General features: G+C 40.1%; 1 protein-coding gene across 3 annotated transcripts in view; it reads left to right on the forward strand.

Annotated features, from left to right (window-relative positions):
- Positions 1-16,119, forward strand: part of kirrel3b (kirre like nephrin family adhesion molecule 3b) — a 174,345-nt gene that overhangs the window by 96,002 nt on the left and 62,224 nt on the right. For all 3 annotated transcript variants that reach the window (XM_067594269.1, XM_067594270.1, XM_067594271.1), the window contains 2 exons: positions 10,437-10,586; positions 15,784-15,933. In XM_067594269.1, coding sequence (XP_067450370.1) covers positions 10,437-10,586; positions 15,784-15,933 — 300 coding nt within the window. The remainder of the gene's footprint in view (positions 1-10,436; positions 10,587-15,783; positions 15,934-16,119) is intronic.

The raw sequence follows: 16,119 nt of genomic DNA on the forward strand, positions 1-16,119 counted from the left end.
AACAACCCAAAGTGCCATCACTGTACTGTACTGTGAGGACGTCATCTTGGATAAAATATTTTTGAGAGTTTTGATTATTTATGGAACCCCTTTACCCACCAGTTCAGCTTCTCATGTCTTAACTACTGTGATATTTTTGTAAAAATGTGGTCTTAACAAATTGTATGGATACTTCATATTCCTTTATAATAAAGTTGTGGAAATCAGGGCACAGAAAAAAGGGAATGTGCTAATTTATTATGAATAATTTAGTGCCATTCTTGTGAAGTGAAACATGTAGTACTGAAATTGGAGTTTTATCCCAAATGGCAACAAATTTGAACTGAATAAGCACCACTACATGTTTTTTTAAAGCAACTTTGTACGACTATTAAAACCTTCATATGAATTGCACACCTTTTCTAAACCTTCTTGACACACAGATACATGCCTTTTTACCTTATTTTCCAAGGGCTTTGATCTATCTCTTGATTTAATCTCACTAAAATGCTCCAAGTCTTGAAAGTCAAGGTACACTTTTATCTTGTCAGCCCTACAAAATATGAGTTATGGCTGGACAAAAGGCAGCTTAATGTGGCTTTCTGTGCCAGTGACATATCATGTAATAGAAAAATGGGACTCTCCCTCAAAATATATGATATGCCCTATTGGACTTCGGCCCTCTCTGCACCGCATCCATCAAATCAGCCACCTGAGTCTGTATCAAATGCTCATCATTCCTTAATGAACATAATCAATCCCAATGTATGCTCACTTTGAACACCCTTCAAGGTCCCTCCCCTGCACAAACATATTCCCTTTGCAAATCATCAAGTGTCTTGACACTCAGTAAACACTCTAGTGTTTACGTGTCAGCCGAAGAGACAATAGCAAGGCTGGCCTTGAGGTCTGAAAACAAGCATTCAAACAAATACTCCAGTGACAGAGAGCACTAAAGAGGCAGAAGGCGATAAAGTGGTGAAAGTTGACAAAGGGAGGATGTAACGATGGAGTAGGGAAACAGAAGGGACCCTTCCTATTCAATCAGGCCCCATCTGAACTCCCAAACTCCTTCTCTTCTCCATCTCCCTCGCTCATTTGCATCTCTTTTATGTCCCTGCTTCCCATTATGCAAAAGTGTACGCTAAAAAAGTAGTCCGGTTTGCAAAGTGCGTCGCTCCATTTCCTCACACTTTTTTAATCAATACCAGCCAAGGGAGGAGGGTTATGCGGTGTTCAGTCACATTTATGCTCAGTAGAATATTTGAATCGTTCTCTTTGAACTGTAGTTACCTTGGAAACCAGCCCACAGGAGTTGCTGCTTCATAACAGTAATTACAATCAGTGGTCAGACTAGGTCTTGTGTTTACAGAACACAGCTCACATACATCCAGTGAGTAGACTACTTTGTGTGTATTGCTCTATTTCACTCTGCTTGGACCGCTTAGAGGCTGACAACCTTGAAGACCTTTACACTTCATTAAAGCACACTCTCTCTCTCTTTCATCACAGGAGATGCTAAAACAGATTTGTTTGTTTTCGGCTCAGGATTTTCAGAGAGGGTAAGAATTTATTCTATGGCTCATGATGCCTTGATGACCTTTGGACCCAATTGTATGCGAGCTGCCAGAAAAGATGCAGCCTAGAGAGATTAAATAAACCGTTTGTGGCCCCTGATACTCCATTCTCTGATGTCCATGAAATCTCACTTCTTCTGGCCGTGTAGCTGATGATAAAGCAAGTGCCTGCAAGGCCTTCCCGCTGTTGCCATTTGTAATTTTTAGAAGTCATCATCGGAGGCAATTCGTCTTGATTGTGCCTTGGCAACTGTCATGCTCCACTAATGCACAGTGCGAGAGAGGGCATAAATACAATGTCTTCCGGCAGCACTGATGTTTATCTTCCCTGCCTCATGAATTTGCATTCCCACAGACAAATTTTACTCATAATGGCAGGCTTCACAGCATAGATAGGCTTGGCGTATTATCAGTCTACATACAGTGTTTGTTTTACAAGTGGACAGGCAGGAAAAAAGGATTTGAACATTGTGATGAGGAAGATAAATTGATACATGCCTCCTCCAATGGGCTTGATAGAGCTTCATGAAATATTCATTATTGGTAACTATTGTTGTGACTTTGCCAGCTGTATCTGAGGGCTTACATTTTTATATTAATAAAGTAGCCAGCATAACAGAAGCCTAGTTGTACTGAGAAATATGGAATCATTCTATTTACAATTTGTGTTAAAACTTTGGTAAAAGCAGGTTGGGAAATTTTAAATTCCAGCATCTGATGAAAAAAAAGACACACAATTAAATACCATACACCACACACAGCAGACTTACAATGAATACTATAGGAAATATTTGAGGCCTTGACATTCCAGCTGTTCCTTCTCTCTCTGAAGGTAGACATTTGTTCGCAGTCTCTTGTAATAACCACTTTTCAGAACACACTGAAGGCAATTTCTGTTAGAATGACTTGAGTTTATAAAAGTGTGTTGTACTTAAACCATCGTCTGTGCGTCGGCTGTAGGTGTAGACCTTCTTTCTTTGTGACTACATGCTGTATGGTTCACGGAATTTCACAGATTTAATGCAGTGAGGTGAGCTAAGCTATTCATTTACAGTCACTTTCATCTGCAGAGTTAGTGCCTACATGCACTCAGACTTAACGTTCAGATTAGCGTGCTGTGACATAGTCTGTCTAGTTCCGTGTGTATGTGTATGTGTGTGTGTGTGATGCACCAACTCGAGGTGCCTGTTTATGGTGTACATAGACATGCATTACTAGAAATGCCAAATATCAAGAAAATGACCCTCTAATTGCCTTATTAAACTCTTACAAGCACCAAATCAATCACAAATAATCACAATTATTGGGTGACTTATGTAGTGACCCATTACTTCTGAATTTATGTTGTGAATAAATTAGATTATAAAACATAGTTGATCGAAGCGTGACTTTCAGTGGTTATGACTGACACTGGTAATTACTTTGCTGTTTTCCTGCCAAGTTTCTGTCACACATTTGCGTTAATGTTGCTTTAACACCTCTGAAATTGGGCTTGCTTCCTTTTTTCCAGATTTGACATTTCACAGAATGCATTTATCACTAATATGAAACTGACTTTCAGAAACATGGATGGGAGTCATATCACCATGGGCAAGATACTGTAGAATTCATTCTTTTGTGATTTGTATCCTCTAAATGGATTGATGAATCTCACATCAGTACGCTCCACTGACAATGTCAAATTAATGATTATGCTGCAGATAATTAAAGTGCACGAATCATGGCCATTAGACCTACGGTGAGGATGAGAGAAGGCAAACTAGAGTTGTGGGCTCCAGCTAATCAGCGCCTAGCAATGAAGGACAAGAACATGCATCACTGCCTCAGAGGACTAGGAGGTCTGGTGAAGAGATGGGGAGAGTAATAGACAAGTTTCAGTAGGAAGAGAATAGAGATTAGCCCAAATTTCCTCAGGACCGTCTGAAGTTGCTAATCAGACTGTATCCGCTGGTTACACTGGAAGCCCCGAAATATTGGCCGTTGCCCCCAGAAGCTAAATCGTTGATAGCTGATAGGTTCTGAGATTGTATATAGAGTAATCCAGGTTGCAGGAGATTTGTGTTTATATTTAAGTGCAGGGCTGCATTGTCTGGTCATCATGCTTAGAAATTGTGCTTCTCTTTGTGTTTTAAACAAATGGACTGGTAGGAGCCCCTGCAGTGCGAGTGGATAATATTTTTCATTTGACTGAGGTTGTGGTGGTTATTACAATGGTATCTATAAGAATAACATGAATTATTCTCTAAATTCACACCTGCTAGCACTTGTCACCTATGGCAATACTACCATTAGAAGATAAAAATAAACCTCTCCCCCTCAGCCCCCCCATCCCCCACCTGTTTCTCTCTCCAGTTCGTCCACTTGCTTATACTACCAGCTGAAACTACCAGTAGCAATGTTGTAAAAAAAGAAACCATGGTCATTGGCTCCCAAACTACAACACAACTGACGAACTCACCCACTCCTTCACACTCTGAAGCCCTCCTGTGCCTCTAAATTGCTGGTATAAAATGTCCAGGCCAGAGGGGTAATAGTTTTTGATAATGACCCAGGGCTAAGCTTTGGTGCCGTGTGGCCACATGCCACACAGGCAGCATGCTGGTTATTTCTCTGAAGTGGGCTGGATGTGTTTCTGTAACGGTAATTTCCAGGCCTGATTGGCAGAGAGCGATGAAATTGGGGGCAGTTAGCACTGAGGGGAAAATAGTACTAGAGTGTGTGGAAATGCAGCAGCCGTCCAATGGTAAACAAATTATCTGAAGTGAAATGACAACATTAGGCGATGCAAAGTGCCAGTCCACATTACAAATATGGTTCTGTGCACTGTCTTTAACTACCTGCTTTTTCCCCAATTTGAAACAACTGGCCAATCCTTATCTCTGGCTTCACCTTACTAAATGCAGGGCATTTAATCAAACCCAGTATGAATTATAGTCTATCACTTGATGTGCACAAACACATCCAGTAAGGGGTAATACACAGATGTTTGCAAGAGGATCCACTACTGCAAATGACTTATCTGAATATAGGTACGATAAAAGATAAATACAGATGTGGATATGGAAAAAGGATGGATCATTTCTGGGAAGGTTTGAGAAAATATTTATTTTCTCTGTAATAACCTAAGCTTTCATTTTCATTGACATCATGGTATTATTTAGTTCTTGATAGATGTGATACTTGATGAGTACCATCTACAGTATATGCAGCCTGTTAAGGGTGTTCAGTATAACCTTGTGCTGGCAAATGTAGTCCTTGTGATATGTATAAAGAATCTCTTCTACTTCTTTGTGTTAAAACTTTGGTGAAAGCAGGTTGGGGAATTTTAAATTTCAGCATCTGATGAAAAAAATCCCTTTGTTAAATACCATGTACCACACATAGCAGACGTACAATAATTACTACGGCAAATATTTGAGGCCTTGTCATTCCTGCTGTTCCTTCTTTCTCTGAAAGTAGACATTTGTTTGCGGTCACATGTCATTTCCATTTTCAGAACATACTGTAGGCAATTTCTGTCAGAATGACTTGAGTTTCTAAAAGTGTGTTGTACCTAAACCTCCTGTGCATTGACTGTAGGTGTAGACAAAGATGTCTAGACTCACCTTACTAAAAGCAGGGCATTGAATCAAACTGAGCATGAATCATTTTATATAGTTGTTGTTTTTTTATGTGTTTGAATGAAGATAATTTCCGGAAAGGTTTGTGAAAATCCTTTCTTTTCTCTGTAATAACCCAAGCTTTCATTTTTGTTGACACTGTGGTATTATTTACAGTTACTGTTGATGGATTTGATCCATAATGATTGCCATGTAAAGTCTATACAGCCTGTTAAGGGTATGTTCAGTATAACGTTGTGCCCAATGTAGTCACTATGATATGTTTAAAGAATCTCTTATAATCCTTGAAGATGTACTAAGACCATTGTTGAAATGCTGTTGTTCTGCACATATTAGGCTGACATTATGCTAGCATTGAAAAATAATCTGTCCTTTCTTTTTTGCCATCTAACACTCTGACCTTCACTACTTCACAATGTGTGGTGTGTCGTTGCGATTTTGCAGTTCCACTCTGACAAAGAGGAACAAGACACAAATCTCTTACTGTCACACTTTATTAATGCTCAGAGCATGATACACAGCACAAAGTTAGCTTGTAATATACTCACAGAAGAAAAACTGCTCACACCTTTTATACCTTGGAACTCTTCCCTCTTGTCAAAGCTGCTTCTTCCAGTTAACATCTTTATCTGGTTTTGTTCCCATCTAAGATACTGTGGCAGTCGTGCTACCCTCTGACACACCATTTTAGCCTTGGCCTTTCTGAACAGTTATAAGTTGAATTCTCTGCTCACACTCCCAAAGACCAAAATACATATTCCATGGACCCCTCTGTTACATTGATAGTACCTTAGTATAAAGTTCGCACAATTAAAGGTTACACGGTAAGACTTAGAATGATCAAAGATAGTGGAAATGAAACATGATTGCATGTGCAGTAACTGTATTCAAATGAGCAATAAAGATATTCAAACTTAATTATACGTGTAGTATGTGCAGTTTCCCTCACAGGTGGCATTGTCAAAATCTGCAGTGTGTCTTTAAGGAAAGGTGGCTGTTAGATAACTAGTGGATAAGCTCTAACGAAAGATTTGAGCAACAGCACAATGCATGATTTAGCAAATCCAAAGTGCTGAAGTAAAATATATCTCTGTTGCTAATCCTCTCAGACAGTAGATGAAAACAAAGTTCTATTCATAGTTTGGCTGTTGCTGTGAGAGAAAATCCACGGGGCCGTGCGGTGTCTCCAGTGACATACAAAAGGTGTCTGTTTCTGTTCTGTATGCCCACACATTTACAGAATCTAACCCTCAAAGTCAAGGCCCGTTTGCAAATTGGCATGTCTAGACTGTTTTTTTTTTTTTCCATTGAATTATTTATTTATTTCTTTAACCAAGCTCTCAAGTAAACCCCATTAGGATGCTTAATAAAGTGTTATTAACTTGGATCTCCAGCTCTGTGGGCACCTGCGCACAATCACCCTCCTCCCCTCCTATTAGTGTCAGTTATAAAGTCTAAAGTGTGATGCTTAATTCTTAATTGGGCATTTTAGTTATGAAAATATTTTTCATAAATAAGTGAAGGGATGGGGAGTTGTCTTCACTCTGTTGCGTGTCATGCCTGGTAGAGAAAAAAGAAGAGGTAGATTAGGGAGGGGCCCATTTTTGCCAACGCTGTGATGCCCAGTGAAGGATAAATCTGGCAGATGTAACAGAGATTTATTCGCTGCAGAAGGGGATGGATGAATGAATGTAACCACCTTGATGTAAGCCCTAGCCTTCTCAAACACATCAACCCGTTCCTCCACTGCTGTGTCCCTATGAAGGCACATTTGTTGCAAGAATCAGCCAGGCTTCAAATTGAATAAAGGGGGTCACTTTTTAACTGCTCAAGTGACAAGTACAAGTTGGTGTCAGTTAAGTCTTTGATTCCCTTTTTCACCGATGTATTTTAATAGCGCTTCTAGGGCATCAATCTAGGAACACTTATTTATTTTACTTTCTTTAAAAAATATGCTTAAATGCTTGCTCAATATAATTAAAAAGTAAGTTTAAAGTCCCAAGTGTCAATTCAAGACACGCAGGTCTGCAGTAATGCTAGTGGTTATTATTGAAGGCTCTGCGTGATCACTGTGTCATGCATGTTCTGCCCCGTGCTATGTAGAAGTCATGCTACTCGTGGCAGCCGTGATTCTTCCGCTTTAGGCGGTGTTCATATCGAAAAGAGCAAAAGGGGCTGTGCTGGTGGGGGCATGTTGTTAAAGTTCTGGTGAGATAATGAAACACAATCCAGGATGTCCAGTTGAGTAGTACTTCCCATGATGAGTAAACTCATCTTGATGTGTAAAATCGGTGGAGTGCCGCCTTAAGTCAGTGCGGCTCAAGTGCAAGTGAAGCCACAAGTAACGCCTCACGTGTGTATTTGTGTGAGGTGATTCAGTTGAGTACAGTTAATTAATATTCCTGAAGGGGATGTTTGAAAAGTCAAATATCCGTTTACAAACGTTTCAGGGCAACATATTCCTACTGCAAAATTGTCTGCTAAAATGTGTCACTGTGTAGATGCATCATCAAACATATAAAACCGCTAAAAACATTTTTTCACTTAATTGAAGACTGTAATCTAGCTGATACTGCGTCTCTCTGCCTTTTGAGAATGTGCAGCAGCGTGACAGGTAGCCTATCTCTGAAAAAAATAATTTCTAATCTTTTTTTTTTTTTTGATAACACATGAAGCGTGGAGTCCAGAAAAGGAAGACAGGAGTGAGGATATAGGTGGATTGTAGGAAGTATGCAGACAGATCCCCCCAACACCAAATCAATTACAGCACAGGCTGAACTATTTGATAATATCGGTCATGACTGAGCAGATACAAGTTTCCCTGGCGTTTACAATGTTTTTCCGGAACATGCCAAGAGATCTGTTGAGTAGCTGTCTATATGTTAGCGTGCTGACTGCAGCCGAGCACAGCTGAGATAAGCTCCTCACGTGGGAACACAGTTGGGGCTGAACAAAGCTGTCTAGGTTTGAAGGGCAATACATATGGTGAGATAACATCTCACCTAGCCCACATCACACACAATATACATACACATTTACAAAGGGCCTGGTTAGCCAAGGAGAAGCTGTTGAGTCTTAATATGATGAAAAGCTCATTATATGTTTTGAGGTACCGCACACTATCCTGCCCTTGATTTAGTAATAGATGTATATTAAAGTGTACTGGATTTCTTTTCTTTTTTTTTCACATTAAACTGTATTTATTGAGTTTTCACAGCCTACATTCACATCATAAAACTGCAGCAATTCCTTTTTTTTTCAATTTTAATAAGGGAAATTTAAGAAAATGCATACATCAACATATGTACCTAGTTTCACATAGATAAACTTGCATGCATATATATTTACATACAGTATATACAAGCATACACAGAAAAAAACGTATTTTTCCCCTGCTGCTCGCCACCCTCTCCCCACCCCAAATTAGGAAAGAGAAATATCTAACATACACAGTATATACTATACATATAAAATATGTACGGATATATAAATATTAATAAAAAGAGAAAACATAATTAAATGAATATATAAATAATTATTATAATAATAATTAATCTACAGAGAACAGTCTCGCACCATGCCTTTATAACTTTTCCAGGCCCCAGTGGTAACTGTACTAGCCCCTTTTAATTTTGCTGATGAATGTTTCATGTTTAAAATGTCTAATAGACGATAAGCCCATCAATTTATTGATGGAGAATGAGGAGGCTGCCTTTGTAATCCCAGCAATTTCTTTATATTGTGGATTTCTGCTTACATGTGTGTGCGTGTGTGCATGTTTGTGTGTGTATGGTGCGTGGGCATGTGTGAAACCCAGGGAAAAGAGTGCATGAATCACTATGAAAACTTCTGCTTACATCGTTAACAAGCTTTCCATCACATGGAATTCAGTTCAAGGCTGAGAAATAATGCCATTTTTCCAACTAAATTAAAATCAATTTCTTGTATGACAACAATCTTTCCTTTGATGTGGTTTGAAATCATACAACAAAGCTAATCAATTTCCTTTTCTGCAATAGGGTGAGTAATTTCCTTTGAATGGAAAACTAAGCATACAAAGAGTTACAGTAGCTGACTGCAATGTGAGACAAATATGTTGTAAGATGACACACATTCTGTTCTGTTTTTGCTCTGCTTTTGATTGTAATTCACAACATGTTATTGTTCTTTCTTCTATCAGCTTTTTTTGTTGCATACAATTAAGTTAAATAAGTGTGTGAGCCCGTGTCAGCATAATAGGAGCGCACGCTCCTGTTTGCATGTGTGCCTGTGATTGTGCTACACAAAAGGAAGGAGAAAGATATTTATTTGTTCAAGAAAAAGGCAGACATTATGATTCAAGCAATTGGACTTAGAAGTTTGAAAATAAGAAATAGCTGTGAACAAAAATGTCTCAGTAAAGTGGTGGGACAGGAAGTGACACTTTTAAACCTCTGCTGCTCCCAAATCAGCCTGAGAGTGTCTGTATGAATGCATGTCAGCGTGTGTGTGCGTGTGTGTGTGTGTAGGCTCTAGTTGATAGGCAGCCTGCCAGTGTTTCTAACCACACATCAGTACCACTTTGTACCCTCCACTCTGATCCACAACACAACACAACCCCACCCCCTCCCCCTACCTCCCTACCCCCTTCTGCCACCACTGTACCCCTTCCCATTAACACACCCTCTGCCTCTATGGAGTTCACTGCACACCACTTTCCGCCTGCACACGCGGTAGAGGAGTGCAGCTAATAGCAGTTGCACAGTTGGAATACATGGGTGTGAGCTCGAGTTAATGTATGCCACTAGAGCGGTGTTGGCAGGCAAGATCGTGTTATCTGCTGTGGTGTGTACGGGCCCAGCCCATCTGTATGGTGACATCCTTCATAAATGAACCAAGCTGAGCTGTGACGGCTGTCTCTTAGCCTGTGCTTCAGTCCTGGCACTGCACTGACACCTCTGATCCGTGTACAGTATCTTGTCTTCGTATCTTGAATAGTAGAAGAACATGCCACATTTGTATATCACCCTTAAGAGTTCTTTCAACGTGCGTTTGACAAGAGGTTTGAGTTAAATTGGTGGAAATGGGCATATGGTGCACTTCCCTTCATGTTTCCCTTCATTCAGCACTTGAAACATTGAAAGCAGGTGTTTGTAAAACCTCAGTGATTCCCCTCTTTGATCTTGAATTTTCTCTGTGCCATCTTGTCCTTATTGTATTAAAATAATATAATGGTTTAATGGGTCAGACCTAACTTTTCCCTTCTTCTGTTGTTCTTTAGGGGCCGATGCCATGTTTTCCCAGCAGCCACAAGACCTGGTGGTGGTGGCAGGCCTGCCTGTGACATTACCATGCACTATCCCTGGTTATCATGGCGTTGTCCTGTGGATCAAAGATGGCCTGGCACTGGGGGTTGGCAGGGACCTCTCAGGTAAAGAACAGCAAATTTTATCCCCTTGAGCGTGTCAGCATTTATCCATCACATCCATTACCTTCTATTAATTACACCCTCTAATACAGCTATCATATTCAAACGGCCGCCTTTTGTCATCTAAAGCCCCAACGTGTCAACGTCTTACCCTCTGCCAAATATATCATTCCACAGACAGATAGAAGAGGTGTGTTACAGAATAAGTGTTACGTGGAACCTCAATAATTATATCACTCAACATGACCAAACAGAATCATAAATTCATTTCTCTCTCCGTGTTTGAGGCTAACCTAAATCTCGTATACTTTGTGTTTGGCAGAGAAGCATAAAAATCCCAACTAAATGTGAAATCAATAGTGGCACTGGACTTTCTCTGGTGCTTCAGGCTGCTAAATAGCTTTTTGAAGAGTAGCTGGCATCCTCTAATTACACTGCACCTCATGTGTAATTGCCTTAATTGTTTAATTTAGAATAAAAGCGACTACTGCACTGTCATTTAGTAGCCTGTTGTTCCACCAATCGAGGTTTATGTATATTGATGACCTTAATGAATTTCAAGGAAACACATCACTCCTCTAAAATAAACATTTACAACCTTTAGGAAGCAGTGAGATATTGAATTAGAAAATCCATAAAAGCGTAGTGCACCCGAACTATCTATTGAAATGACCATTAAATTATTCCAAAACAGAGATTTATTTGAATCTCAGCACTCCCTACACAGCAAGATGCATCACGCTATAAGGGCACAGTCTTTATTTTATAGCGCTCTAATTTGCCTCACACACCACCTATGTGCAACCACAGAGAAAACTAGAATAATTGCAATTCCAGGCACAATGATACGACATCCAACTGCAGCTATTTTTAAAACACAAAAGTCTCTATGTATTCCACCAGAGATCAGGGGTCTTCTACCCTCTGACCTTTAGCAAATGCTCTTAGAGGCTTTCCCTGTTGCTGCCGTGGTCTGTAATTAAACCTCAGCGGCTGACAGAGCCCCAGTAAAGCCATCCTATTCTCTCCTCAGGTCCTTATCAGGCCCAGGGGAGGCTGCGAGGTTGCAGTAAACAATGGCCCTGCAGTCTTCGAGTCTCCTTTGGAGGAAGAGGAGGCAGACAGGGAGAGTACTTATGATTGCTGGAGATAGAATGAGTGAGAGAGAGAGAGAGAGAGAGAGAGCAAGCATAATTTTATTTAGGGTCAGTGTGCACCAGAAATGTAGAGTTTGTTTTATCTTCTTCAATGTTTATTGATTTGACAAGACAAGACAATCAAGAGGAAATCTCATTTCAACAATGGCCAAAGTCAGAGGAAGGGATAGAAGAGAGGGAACGAAGATGGTTCGGCCACAACACTCTCAACACTACAGTAGAAGAACCTTCAACAACACATCTGTGAACAGTTTAACAGTCGTGGACAGGATGTAGTAATCCTGACCTTGCCCTTCTTCACAACCATTCTCTGAAGAGCTGGAGTGATCTTCTTCTTGTAAACCCTTTAAAAAAAATGCTCTAGGGAAGCACCCTGCTAGCTGAATGGTTACAGCACATACCACATAACCACAATGTCCCTGGTTTGATTGTGGCTTTAGACTGTCCTTGCATCCTATACCTCTCTCTCTCTCCCCCCCCTGTTTTCTGTCTGCTTCACTATAAGCTTTCCATTAAAGGCAAAAAATGCCCAAAAACAAATCTTTAAAAAAAAGAAAAAATGCACAAGGTTTTGTATGAGGAGGAATGTCTGCCTTCCTGGAGAAGATAGGTCGCTAAAATCAACAGTTTAATACGGACAGTGGCTGAGTGCCTTCTATTGAGACGGATGACACTTTTTCAAACTAAAGCGCTCCACAGCTGTCCTTTTTATCACTCCTGCCTACATAAACAAGCAATGTATGCGGCAGTAAAAGAGTGATGGTACATCCACTGCAAGACTTACACATTGAAAGGAAAGTGGCAGCTGTATACATAAAAAGTGCGCCGAATCAAATGTTGTATGGAGCATTTCAATAATATAGGTCTGCTCGGCTATTCATAGAAAGGAGCTGCGTCGGCAACGGCGTGCTCCGCCTGGGACATGTTTCCATTCACAGGAGCAGTGATTAAACTGAAAGAACTCTCACCATTCAGCAAAAGAAATCACAGCACAAAAGCCAATGATTCCTATCTGTCCCTGAATTTCCTATTCATTCCCTTTTGTGTCACGCTTTTCCACTCTAATTAAAGAAAAGTAAAGTAGCCCCACAGCAGCTCAGAACATACCAATCAATGCCATGAATATGCATGATGGAGAATGTATCTGCTACGCATGATGATGGTGACAGCCGACAAAGCAACTTTAAGTGAATTCTCCTGGTGCTTACAGAGTACGAGACGGAGAAGGAGGTGTTTGTATACATCATGCCATGCACAAAAGAGGAGATGTGTAAAATGCGCTCTTGAGAAGAGAAGCAGACCTTCAGCTGCAAGCTTGTGTCACTCTTGCCTCAGAGCATATTGAACACCGGTCACCTGTTCACAGCTGCAGCTAACCTCGTTCTTTCCCCTGGTGGTTACACTGTGTGAAACATGTTCTAGGTGAATGCTATAAATCATTAGGCCACGCCTCAAGTGTCTTTATGCTTGTACATGGGCACACACACACACACACATGCACATACACAATTGATCCAGTCCCAAGACAAATCCATTCCCCCTTGATGGATTCATTACTCCTTAATGGGCCTATTTTACATTGTTTGCTTTGGGTAACACATTGTGTCTTTGAAATTCGCTGAGATCTAAGATCAATGGCCCTTTAACGGGTACACATCGCATGTACAGAGGTGATCAGTCTTCATGTGTGCCAGTCAAATTTTAGTCATATTGACAAAATGCATGAGCAAGGTGCTTATGAGGTGGCAAAAACATATTAAAGTATGTTTATGTACTTTGAAAATGTGATTATAGAATTCCATCATTTACTATCCACCACAAACACAAATCACTTTTCCTTTTGGATCCAGCTAATGCACAGAGATGAAACTGGAACAGAGCCATATCCTCACACAGCAAAATTATTCTTAGTTTGCCAGAGGCACAGATGAGGTAATTGGCCAGATTGTCTGTTTGTGTAACAGAAATTTACATGGTTTATACCTTGCTATGATTAAGACGAGCAAAACAAAAGTGTATTTGAAGTAGATTTTGTCTCTATGGTAGGTACAGTAAGCACTTTCTACGTGGACTGGAGTCAACTAAAGGTCACATCATTCAGAATGTGCAATGATCATTACCCTTGTGATCTGCAATGGCATCATAGCTTTGAATCTCATCAATGAACATAAAATTGAAGCAAAATGGTTATCTGGGTGACCTTGTGCACATAATCGCGTGTCCTCTACTTTAGGCATTATTCTGAGCGTGAAAATGCAGAAAGACCCTTTTCAGTCAATGATTATTAATATTATTAATGGAAGCTTTTAGTTGTGATCAGGTCTCTGTTAACCCCTTTACATTTACAACCTGCTTTACTGCAGCACCTGCTTTACGGCCATCATTCAGAACAGAACACATTGTAGTGATAGTGTTAAATTCATAGAATTTTTTTTTAGTTTTCCTGGAAAACATCCACTGGTGAAGCTTATTTGCGATTTTTTTTTTTTATTTTATTTTTTTAGCTTGCAAGTTATTTAGCTTCCCTCTGTTTATATTTTCCCCAGCTTTAATGTTGATGTTTAGGTGTTCTTTTGTCCTCCGTACTCCCACTGTATAGACCCCTAAGATTAAAGGCTACACGTAGGAGGATGAAATGCAGAGAGTCGCTTAATCGGCTATAACTCACATCACTTGCATAAAATGAGGCCCACTTGATGGTCTATTAAAGGCAACTGGATTCAATGAAGCAACAGTCAGTAATTGGACTTTGACCATACGATGGGTTTTGCAGTAGACACATTCAAGGACTTAAAAGCTGTTACAAGGCTGCCCAGTCTGTTATGTTCCTTTCGGTGCTAAAACATATGACCAGCTTGTAAAACCTTTACAGTGAAAGTCTGAAGTGTTTGGGGATCTCTCAAGTGAACATGAGTCATCGGCTAGCTGTTACTGAGAAATCAATATTTTACTCCCCAACATTCGCTGGCAAACACCCAACAGTTGGATGGATACTGATAGACTTTTTGGAAAGAAAGTGACAAGTGTGGGAGTTTAAAGTGTGAAGTTTCCTTTAACAAGCACAAAGTTGGAAAGAGGCTTTGTTGAAAATCTGGCCTTGTGCTGCTGTAAAATACTCTAATCCTATCCACTAGTTTCATCACTGATCAATTACTTAAGGACCAATGTAGGAAAAAGCCATTCTTAGCTGTAAATTTTCAACATGTTTTGGAATGCAATTTTTATGAACAGACGTTCTTATTTCATTCCACACACTGTATCCCCAATAATTAGAAAGATTGACTAAGAGAAAGAGAAATGGAATCTTCTGAGACGAGCAATTCCAAAAGGATGAGAAATACCCCATAAAGCTTCCCAGTCAAACACATTTGTCTTTCTGCTTATTTGCCCCTGTGGAGGGATGCACTCCACAACACACTCTCAATGCATATTTCGATAATAGTTAAGGGGATATCTTTAAAACCATTTCACTTGACTTGTGTGAAATTCCCAGGTCTCTTGGATATTGCTATGCTTTCTTTTATTATTAAACTATAAATCATTTCACAGAGCAATGTGCAAACAACTCAAACTCTAGCTGTTCCTGTTTACGGTTGCAGTAAAACATCTTTCTCCAGGATGCAGCAACCTCCACAACAACTCATTAACATCACCAGGAGTGCTATAAAAACATGTATGAAAATGCATTGTGAGTAAATTAACAAATGAGCAGTCAAAATCGATTTTCACTTATATAGTAATCTATTACTCACCTGCCTGCTATCTTATTATGCAGAGCAATTAAAGTTAACATGCTTAAGACAATATCGTACATCTTAACATGGGCACATTTGTTTGCTAATTAAAATGTCTTGATAATAAACTGTATTGCTTAAGAAGGCACATGTTATCATGTAGCGTCGGTACATTCTTTTTGTTGGGTTTGGTTGTTGCTATGTGTATGCAAAGCTTGGAAATGACAAATGTACCCTCTTGCATTTGGCAAATGAGCAGTATTTTGATTTTGAAGGTGATTAAAATGAACAAATGTGTTTGCGCTGCAGGCTATCCTCGTTACACAGTGATTGGCGACCACGGTTCAGGAGAGCATCATTTGCGAATCCAGCGTGTCGAGCTGATGGATGATGCCGTGTTTGAGTGCCAGGCCGTCCAGGCTGCCATGAGGTCCCGTCCTGCCCGTCTCACTGTGCTGGGTGAGTCTGAATTAAACACACACAGTCTCCAAACAATACCACTGCACTAGTGCCAACCACTTCCAATCACTGGGGTGCAAAGCAAATCATGGAAATGGCTTAACTGATGTTTCTGGCTTCATGCTCTCTTATTGCATGTTGTTTTTCTGATGTGTGTGCTGAGCAACTTTTAGCTCAGATGAAGGC

Source organism: Thunnus thynnus, chromosome 7 (genome assembly GCF_963924715.1).
Source record: "Thunnus thynnus chromosome 7, fThuThy2.1, whole genome shotgun sequence".
Taxonomy (NCBI): Eukaryota; Metazoa; Chordata; class Actinopteri; order Scombriformes; family Scombridae; genus Thunnus; species Thunnus thynnus.